This window comes from Herpailurus yagouaroundi, unplaced genomic scaffold (genome assembly GCF_014898765.1).
Source record: "Herpailurus yagouaroundi ecotype Mexico unplaced genomic scaffold, PumYag 100, whole genome shotgun sequence".
Taxonomy (NCBI): Eukaryota; Metazoa; Chordata; class Mammalia; order Carnivora; family Felidae; genus Herpailurus; species Herpailurus yagouaroundi.
In genome coordinates, this window is record NW_024412391.1 from 79,978,386 (window position 1) to 79,989,522 (window position 11,137).

At 37.2% G+C, this 11,137-nt stretch overlaps 1 protein-coding gene across 3 annotated transcripts in view; it reads right to left on the minus strand.

Moving 5' to 3' along the window:
* Window positions 1-606: 606 nt before the first annotated feature.
* Window positions 607-11,137, minus strand: part of RELN (reelin) — a 532,794-nt gene continuing 522,263 nt past the window's right edge. Inside the window, exons 64-66 of one of the 3 annotated variants that reach the window (XM_040472865.1) lie at window positions 10,919-11,008; window positions 6,796-6,801; window positions 607-1,719 (exon numbers count right to left, since the gene is read on the minus strand). In XM_040472865.1, the coding sequence (XP_040328799.1) occupies window positions 1,623-1,719; window positions 6,796-6,801; window positions 10,919-11,008 (193 nt within the window). In that variant the 3' untranslated portion in view covers window positions 607-1,622. The remainder of the gene's footprint in view (window positions 1,720-6,795; window positions 6,802-10,918; window positions 11,009-11,137) is intronic. The other 2 variants (XM_040472866.1, XM_040472867.1) reach the window with 2 other exon arrangements.

Sequence of the window (11,137 nt, forward strand, 5' to 3'; positions counted from 1 at the left end):
ATTAGGCTTAAAATAAAGTTTAGCTAAGCTTCTCAGAGAGATCATCCTTTATCATTTCCCTGTTCAGTGAGAAATACTATTGCCTTTTATTACTCTATTACTTAGATATTTTTTAATCCTCTGGGAAATCAACAAATTCAACAGTACCAACATGCTTTTTATTTGGTAGACATTACAAGCAGGGAAAATGCCCCAATCACCATTTTTATCCTCAACACTTAGCAAAGTGCCTACCACATAGCAAGCATTCCACAAATATTTGCTGAATGAATGCATGAGGGCTCATTATGAGCCAGGTATTTATGTAGCAGCTAACAACATTTCTCAGGAATTCAATAATTTTCAGAATTCTCTATTGACTTTTCTTACTGTAATTACAGAGTGATTAATAGAAACAGAGTGATTAATAGAAACAGAGTGATTAATAGAAATAGAATAAGAGAAACATGGTTGAATTGAAAGTGTGGCTTCATAATTGTTATTAACAGTGATGAAACCAAACACCAGTAAATACATCTGACACCGTTTTTTCCAAAATCGATCAGCTCTCCAAATCTGACACAAAATTTAATTAAAAAAAGTGAATAAAGACAAATGAGCCTCAAGTGGCTTATGGACATAATTTTTATTTAAGTATGGGCTTTTAGCTTGGTTCACCCTAGAGTACAACCTTTCAGTTAGGTTAATCGAGAGTTCAGGGCTACAGGGCCATCACAATGTTGCTGGTGTTGGTACAACTTCATCAGACGGTATGAGAATGACCCGCAGGAAGAACAATCCACGAAGAGAACACAATGAAAACATCCACTGTTTTACAAATCACTCTTGTTACCACAGACACAAAATGGCAGTCACTGTTAGTAAATCAGCCACAGAACACTTTAAAAAAATCTTTAGACAAGGAGCTGGGAACTTTGTGGGAGATAGGGTTTTCATCCACAATTTTTAAGTAGAAAATATTTCAAGGTCAAGCATTTTTCTTATCCACAAAACAACGCTAAACCAACATACATTTTAAGGAGTATATTAAAGGAGATACAATATCTTTACAACTATCTTCTTGAGTAGGTATTTCAATGAATTTTCTGCAGAATATAAGTAGCCTGAAATTCAGCAGCAAAATATTGCAACAAAACAAGTAAATACAGTGTCAGTGTGTTATACTGTAGAAGATAATACATAAAACAAACAATGATAATTTAATCATATAAAACATGATACATAGCTGAAATACAGTCCACTTAAATAGCTTTGTGACCAAGAATGTTAAATTCTGTACTAAATGCCACTTTAAACATAAAATCTCTTAAATTTTTGTGCTTAAACTTTTTTTTTTCTGTTAAACTATTTCTTATTTTCAATACTGCCACTGTAACTGATATTACAACAGATCACAATTTTCACGGACACAGCAACATGAAGACATTTACTTATGAGAAAATAAGTCACTTGTCATTAGTTCACAGTGTGGGGAAGTGGTGTGCACTCGGTCTTGAGAAGGGCTTTCCGTTAATCGCCGAGTCCTTCACAGAATTTTCCTGATACCAGATGCAGTGCGAGACTTTAAAAGAATGGGAAAGCAACGCGTCACATGTTGGAAGGAAAATAAACTTTTTGATTCTTCATGGGTATCGTCTAAGTGACCTTCGTCTTCTGTTGTAGAAGTGCCTGAGCCCGTGTTGTCGTGAAAAATTCATCATGTAATTTTGTTTGCGAGTGCTGTTTAACGTCAGAAAGGATAGAGGCAGGGAGGGAAAGGAGAAAGAGCACGTAAGTCCCATCACTGAAAGCGCAATGTAGTCTATGTTCTACGTTAGCCTGATACTTATTTGAAAATGTTCATGGTTAATAGGTCATGCTGACATTACTCCCCCAAGACAGAATAACTAAAGGTTGACGCCTGTATTCACTGTCTTTGGCCTTGAAGAAAGCCCCTTCTGTTCACTAGTGAGCTCCAAACCGGAAAATACGGTAAATTCTCTTGATTCACAGTGAAAGTGGAATGAAACTGTTCTGGCTTTTGAATTTTATCCTTGGACTTTTTTCTGAAACTGTCCACTTGGGTGGATTTCATTAGAGAGGAAGGGTGTGCTGTACCCACCACCTTATTTAAACACATCTTTAACAAGTAGGAAACAGAATTTGATTCCTTTAGCGAACATTCTCATTTAAAGCTTAAAAAGCAAAAACAAACAGAGGAAAAACAAAGTTGTTAGCTGAATCAGCTTGAACTTCTTATTTGATTAGACTCAGGGGCAAAAAAAGAAAGCAAATTTTTCTCAGGAAGTTGGATTTCATGGTCTTCTGCAAACAATAGGCATCTGGGCTCTATAAACATGGTCTTATGGAAAAGAAAGGCACTTGACTGGAAAAAAGATCATAAATACCAAGAAGGTGTAATTAAATGTGTAATTGTGTAGGGGTCATATATTTCCTCCACGTATGCACGTACACATATGCATACACACATATTATACGTGAAGCTGCTAAAAGTACGGAAGATGGATTTTGGGAGTCGGTAGGAAATTGTGCAATATTGGTAGAGACGGTGGTTAAAAGTTTTGGAATGGAAAATATGCTTTAAAAAGGATCGTTATCTATAACATCACTAAAAAGAACCATACTTCTTTCACATGCTGACCTGAGTGACAACCTATCTATAGGTGGCATCAAAATGTGGCTTTAAAAATTTTTTTTTAATGTTTATTTATTTTTGAGAGACAGAGTGGGAGCAGGGGAGGGGCAGAGAGAGAGGGAGACACAGAATCCAAAGCAGGCTCCAGGCTCTGAGCTGTTGGTCAGCACAGAGTCCGATGCGGGGCTTGAACCCAGAACTGTGAGATCATGACCTGCTCCGGAGTCTGACGCTTAACTGACTGAGCTACCCAGGCACCCCCCGAAACGTGGTTTTTAAATGTGAGCCTATCGATATTTTTCAGATTTACCGAGTCTCTTAAAAACTGTGTGGACACCAAGTTTTTTCCTCCTTAATTTCAGGGAAACATAAAATGTATCTGGAGTGGGATAATGTCATGTGTGATCTGATTCCACCACGAAGGTCAACATGACATGAACTTGAATTAGGGTAAAGAGAAGGGAAGGGGCAATTTTGCACTCAGTGGCATGTTTTGGGTTATTAATGATCACTATACCAGGCAGGGTGTAAAATGATACTTTTTTACCTAGTATATTATACTAGATATTACAATTAAGTAATATCATATTAACATTTGTAACATACAGAAACCTTTAAAATGATGATTTTATAGTTGTTTGATCATTAGAAAATATTTATAATAAAATGTCTCAAAGGAAAATACATAAAGTCAGTATCATCAGATATGTTTAATCAAAAAGCAATAATACCTGTGCTGAAAACCTGATAAAAAAAATAGACATCACTTTGATATATATATTTTGTATTGAGGTGCTAATAACTTTCTACTCTGGGTTTCTGTATTATCAAACTGCTAGACACTATAGAATTGAAGCTAGAATACACTCTGAAGCCACTGTAGAGAAAAACACACACAAAAAGAGGTTTATCTTCAGTAACTTTACCACCCTTCCTTTCTGTGTGACAGTGTTACATATATCAACTAAGTTGACCAGTTTCAATGTCATGGTTGAAGGATGAAGTGAATTTATCATTACATATTATTATGTTTTTTAATAATTTTATAATAATTAAATATTATTAACTTTATTATTTATTATCTGCTATAAGTACTAATTGCTACCTATGTAAAGTCCAGTTACAAAAAGAGGACAATGAGTTAATGTCTTGAACTAGTCAAGTGTCAGGAGAAAAAATCCTGTCGCCTCTTCAGTCACAAAACACCAGGACTGACACTGGTCATCTTCTTCCCAGGACAGTAGGTCATCTTGTGGCCTTTTCCCTGGGTATCATGGTGGCCTCCTAACCTAGTCTTCTCACTCTCTCCCTTTATGGAAAAAACACCACTGAAAAGAAACCACGAGATCCTGATAAAGTATCATTGATACATTGTGCCTATCTTTCCACATACATACAGCATGTTTTGCACACCAGACTCTGTAAACTTTCCCTCAAATGCTGACTCTGCCTTGGAACAAGCCATTCGCGATCCTCTTGTCTATGAAGCCACATCTAAGCCAACCTAGCCCGATACTTCAAGTTCTCTGCAGGTTTAATCTTACTCTGTTGTTTAAGTCCTTTCTTCCACTACGTTCCCATACAGACTGCTCTAGTCAGAGTCACCCTGAACCTCTTCCATCTGCCTCACTGACCAATCCCCTACATCACTTCTTGTGTTTCTACATTTTTTCCAAGTATCACATTTTATTTATTGCTCCCTGAAGCGATGTCCCCCCTACTTTGAACCCTCATCGTGCTCATTTTCTGCTTTGAATGGAGATTAACTGTGTTCTGTCAGTGTCGTGGCTTGCCCCCCATTCCCTCCCACCCCCACACCACAGCACTGAGACTCCTGCCTCACCCGTGGGTGGTCAAGGCATGTTTGTTGAACTTTTGGTGACTTACTGATTGGATTCCTGTTGTAAATCATTACTCTTTAACTATAAAGAATAACTGCAAAGTTAAAGCAATGAAAATTATTCTGTTGTAAACATGTTTAAAGATACAAGGTACTGAAAGATAATTTAAAATAGTTAAGATATTTTACATAGGAAAAGAAAACTCAGAACACTCAAGATATTTAGTTATCTCGATGCAATCTAGATTGACATGAAAGTGACCTCAATATATGGGAACAAAGGAACATTAAAGTTTTAATGAAAGTTGAGGTGTACATTTAATGGCTTTAAAGCAACTTTTCTATATAACAGGGTAGGGGTAGAGAGACAGAGTGAGGGAGGGGCAGAGAGAGGTGGGGGGGGGAGAGACAGAATCCCAAGCAGGCTTCAGTGCAGAGCCTGACGTGGGGCTTGACTTCACCAATCTGAGATCATGACCTGAGGTGAAATCAAGAGTCGGATGCTTAACCTACTGAGACACCCAGGCACCCCCTATTTTTGTTTCTGATATATGTAGATATATAGCTATAGATAACCTTATTACCAAAATAATTACTGGTGTGATGGAATTTTAAAGATTTATTTTTCCACTGAAATTACAGGGGAAAGTAATTTAAAAAAATTTTAAGTACAATTAAAGCAGGTAATATTCATCCCAAGGCATATCAACTAGGCTACTTGGCATATTGATTTGCTTTGGCTGTGCATAGAACTTGGTCCATTTTTAAATTCTCCCTTGTAAGTCATTGAAAGAAGGGAGACTGAGTGTCAGTGGCATGTTGGAAACGCTAACTTAAATTTCCACTATCGCCGAGTGACTTTAGAGACTTAGATGGAAATATAAGACCCTTCTCTGTTTCTGCATAGGGAATATGGATCTTGCAAGAACTTTCAAGAAAGACTCTATGCTATTTTGAACTGTTACTCTTCACTGGAGCTGCTATGTTAGCTCATCAATTATTATGAAAAAAAATTTCAATTGATTTTTATTGGATTTTCCAACAGAAATGGGGAAGATAGAGCCTTGGCAGAAGTAATTTGAGATCCTCGAAATGTAGGCTTTTTTTTTACTGATCATTTATTTATTCATATCAAAACATATGATACAATAATTAACACCTTATATGAATGCAGAAGTAAGAATCTAGGGGACTGTCACATCTTTTAGAGAAATACTGGTGAGTACAAGATGAGATGCCGCTGTTCAAACTAATCAATGAAACTCCCCTGAGTAGAGGATGCCGGACATTTTATTTTCAACACCATGCATTTTTAGGAAGGCTACATATAGATAAATGTAGGCTCAGATATCTCACAAATGTTGAAAATCTCGTATTTATTTTTTCTGCTAAGAGGGAAGAAGAATAATATCTAATAATGTGTACCTCAGGGAGTTGTAAGGATTAAGTGAAAACCCCTAGCATAACATGCAGATGATTATTAAATGATAAAACCATTTTAACTTCTTTCCTAAGTTTTAAAATATCACCACTGGAGGACAAATGTAACTACATATTAAAGAAGGCAAATCTTACCTACGGATAGGATCTAGAACTCACAAATGTTAAGGATAGGTCCACTACTTTCTGCCAATTCACTTATTTTTTAAAAATATTTTTTAATGTTTATTAATTTATTTTGAGAGAGAGAGAGAGAGAGAGAGAGAGAGAGGGAGCAGGGGAGGGGCAGAGAGAGAGAGGGAGAGAGAGAATCCCAAGCAAGTCTCACACTGCTAGCGCGGAGCCCATCGTGGGGCTCAAACTCGTGAACCATGAGATCATGACCTGAGCTCAAACCAAGAGTCAGACACTCAATTGACTGAACCACCCAGGCACCCCTGCCAATTCACTTATTAATTTAAAACAGAATTAAAAAGTCAAGATACCCGCACTCATCTCCCGCACAACAGATCTTTTGAGAGACATTACATTTAATCAGAGCCCCTAGGTCTTTGACACTCATCTCTAGTTTTTAATTTCTCTAATACAGTCTCAGGCACAGAGTGAAATTTGTTACTCAATAAAGCTATGCTGATTAGCACTCTGTCTATGCTGTTGTGCCCAATATTGCACGTACACTAAAGAATTACCACAATTTTGGTGAACTCTGACTTTACATGATCTAGGTTCCAAATGTCCCAGTATATCCCACTATCATACATAACTTTGTTTTCACAGATCTTTTTTAATTGCAAAGGTCTTCGACAAGACTTTTGTTAATGCAGGTAACACTGATGAGACTATTAGGCAACAATTACCCAGAATTAGTAAGAGGACTTACCTTACTCTAGTGGAAAACCAATGACAGCAAATAATGAAATATAACACAAGTTAAAAAATGCCTTTCAATGCATGCAGCACTGTGATTAGTCATAAAAGTCTGATCAGGTTTAGATGCAATATAGGATTTTTCATCTCTTTTGAAAATAAAAATTAAAGAAGTTATTTCTTATTCTCCTACACCTGATATATACATATATTTAACTTTTTAATGTAATGCAACATGCAATATTTGCTCATAACCATATGTCAAGGTACATGTAGCTTGGTACTACATTTGGCATAAATGTTGTGTATAAAGTATAAATAGGAAAGTAGTAGTTAATAACTAACCTTAATTTATTGTCTGTTTTTTTCAGTTATTTGCATTTTAGAAAATACTTATTTCCTGAATATATTAAGGAATGGGCTTTAAAAAATACAGAAGTCCTCTACATCAGATAACACAGTCAAATTAGTAAAGGATAAATATGCTTTGCAACAAATGTACTATGCTCATCTCCAAAAATCATTTGTGCCAAAAATGTGACAGTATTTTGATAATGGATAGCATGAGGGGATGGGTCATGATGGTACTCATATTATTGAAATCTGATAAATGCGTTTAAGACCATAGTTAGCAACATATTGGTTTACATCCCCAGTAAATGTGGTAATTATTCACTCTTTAGTAAGTCAATTCACAAAGGCTCTTTACCGAGCCATTTGCTTTCAAGGTACACATGCAAAAATTGGCCCACTTCATTATACACATGACAGGTTGTGACTTAGACACGTACACAAAAAAATGTGATGTGTGAATGAGATGCGGATTTGGGTGAGGGAGATTCTTAGGATAAAAGGATGAGTGCCCCACAAAAATGATTAAGACAAAGATTTCTCTTTTATCCTAAGAAGAACCCCACCAGCATGGATCTTGTGAGGGGTCTGCCCAAGGGTGTTCACAAACATTTACTGCAAAATGAACGTTCTCTACTAGCAAGTGACTTCAGAGACATTAGGTTTCTGACATGGTTGCCAGTGACTGTGTTCTGCTATATTGCTCAGACTTTACGGAATAAGGCCTTTTGGTAAGCTAGTGAGGCTGGGAAAAAGTCATCTGTCAATTTAGTACATCTGTTTTATGCCAGAATAGCAGTGGCCAATTCTCATGAAGAGCTTTTCATGGGCAGGTTTTACTGAAAAACATCACCAGGATGAAAAGATTTCACTCTCAAACAAGCATAAAGCATAAGTGACTTTGCTTGTTATGTGCTAAACGGTGCTTTTACTCTTTTATGATGTGGGGCTTGTCATTCTGTACATCTATATTTATGAAACGCAAATCCTTCCACATGGAGTATTTTAGAATTAACCCATTAGGTTAAACATTTGTTATGTATGTTGTCAATTTAGGATGCATTCCTAAACCTTGAAATATTTTCAAAAGTGCTGAATTTGTTCTCATCAAACTCATTTATGTACCTTTGTACTTAATATGGGCAGTGCTGAGGTTATTTTCAAGATACCATGCGTGACTGGAATTTTTCTTTCTAGGGATTTTTAGCATGTGTCCTTAGTGCACATGCACAGAAGCAAAACTATGGTAATAAAGTTAGATTAAGGCCAGTGTTCACTCAGAAAAGAAAATACGTTCTAACAATGTAATGGTTTTCCAACCATTAGTTGCAAAAACATATTAGCAGCCATATTTGGAGTCATCAGTTAAGTAGGGCTTGTATCTCTTTAGATTTGCACCCCAGTCTCCTCTCTCTTCCACACTTGAGGAGTTAGCAATGCTAGTTTATATCACTAAATGTTATCATATAAAAGTATAGTGAATTCGAGGATATTTCGAATTAATAGGGATTTATGGGAGTATTCTACCTCCCTATTTCTTTAAAAAAATTTTTTTTAAATGTTTTATTATCCAAATTTTGAGAGAGAGGGAAAAAGAGCATGAGCAGGGGAGTTGCAGAGAGAGAGGGAGACACAGAATCCGAAGCAGGCTCCAGGCTCTGGGCTGTCAGCACAGTGCCCGACGCAGGGCTCGAACCCACGAACCGTGAGATCATGACCCGAGCTGAAATCGGACACTTAACGACTAAGCCACCCAGGTGCCCCTCTACCTCTCTATTTCTAAGTATATATCTGCTGTAGCAAAATTATAATTAGTAATATTTGTGAATCATGAAACAAATCTTGGCTAGCTTCTCAGTGCTTCATTTGGTTGAAAGACCCTTTGGAGAATTATCGTGTTTTATTTTTCTGAATTCTCTGGAACTTTATTTTTTATTTTAAACTCATCAAATGAATGACTTAAAGTGATTATTTTGTAGAGCTATCAAGGGCATATTAGTTAGTGAATGCCTTAAAACCTTTGACTCTTCTGAAAAGAAGTGCTATGGAAGGGGACAGTGGTATAGAAATGTTAAATCCTAACACAAGAGCAAAATATCAAAAAGATGGTTCTGAAAATATAATTTCTGCTTCTTTCTCCAAAAAAAAAGAAAGAAAGGAAAGAAAGCAAAGTATACCCTTTATTTTTAACAAAATTTTGAAATGTCATTAAAGAGCTAGAATTTCCTTTTAAAATTATCTGTGTGATATAAAAAAAAATAAAATTATTTGGTGATATGTGTGAATTATAATTTTTAAATCATTCACTGAAAGAAGACACCGAATGAAGTCCAAATCATGCAACACTGTGCATATGTGGAAATGCTCTTTTCTCATTCAAAATGTTTTAGTGTCTGGAAAGTCTGCAAGAATAATGCAGAGTAAGAGCAGACAGGTGCCTGGTAAGTGATAAATTCTTCAGAGGACTAAAATTCTGGAGATGGAATAAAAGTGAAGTCATTACACACAGATTCTTTCTCCAGAAAAATGATCGATATGATAGATTTCCTATAATCCAAACTTGATTCTTGTAGTAACAGCATGATGCTGGTGGCTGCTTATAAAAATTAACAACACCAGGTATTCAAGAGGGTCCCTTGGGAGCTATGTGGTGAGGCTTTCTGCTGATGCTCTGAGAGACTCTGAGGAAGCAGGTCAACAGGGAAGGAAGGACAGAGTTTGCTTCAAAGTTGGAAAGGGGCTGTTTCCCACCACGGGAGTATATTTGCACATCTGACCCCACCTGCTCTTTAATTTTGTTCAAGGGAGGGTATTGTGGTGATGATATGTCTCGGAAATCCAAAACTGATAACTGAAATTGTTTGGTTGGGTGGCAGGAGAAGAAATCTCTAATCTACTCACACACATGACATGTTAAGGATTGTCATGTCTACCCCAAGGGCAGTATTCACTGCTTTCTTTTGAGGACTGTCAAGTTTTTAAGTTTCCATCGGAGTTCATAATGCTTTGTCAGGCACACGAAGCCCTATTAATGTAAACCGTCTTGGCAAGAGACTTGAAAGATACAAAGTGTTTATTGACTCTAAATTGGATTCTCAACCAGTTTATTAGAATCACTCCAGGTGCCTTTTAAAAAGACTGATGCTCAGGTCCCACTGCAGATCAATTTCAATCAAACCATCCGGAGGGATGCTTCTTCCAAAAGCTCCTGAGTGATTCTGATGTTCAATCAGATTGAGAAAACGCTGCTCTGAAAGGAGAGTATTTAGGGCAGAAAGGCTCTAGGATTGGTTCTTGGTCTATTTGGACATCTCTCTCTGGCCTTACCATATATATGTGTTCATTTTAGAGCCCAGGTTTTGTTCTATTCTCCTGGAATACTGTAGTCTGAGGAAATCAATATCTAAGTAAACCATCAGCCTCATATATAGATCCAGATGAATATGCACTGTGATTTTAAACTTCGACTTTGTCTTGTGGAGGCAGAGCCCAGCAAGTTGTCCAAAGCAGCAGAGCGCACAGTGGGGACTTGTGTAGGGACTGGGTTGCTCTTGGATTTGGGGGTTGATATGGATGCCATGCAAGCAGGTGCCTCAGTGAAAACTAAGACGAGGGCTAAGTCAAGACTGAAAAATTCAGCTCATGGCTATGATTGAAAGAAAACAGATCTGGTAGTTTTCCTACCAATTAATCATTTACGTTTGCTTTCAAAATGACTGAAATCAGCCAAAGGGCTGATTTCATTTTTGATCTGGTAAACAGAATGAACATTTGAACCTATCTACCGAGAAGATTCGCCTCTCCTTGCCAACCACTTGGAGCCATCAGTCCGAACACGTCGAGACATAAGCTTTCCCGTTCCAGTTCTACAGGAACTAGATCGTTAGAGAAAAAGCAATCATCTCTCTGCACAACAGTCAACCCGGCTAAGGGGACAGCGGCGCCAGCTTTATTCTATGGGAGAAGCCACAGGGGGACACCCTCAGCTATTCTATGGGAGAAGC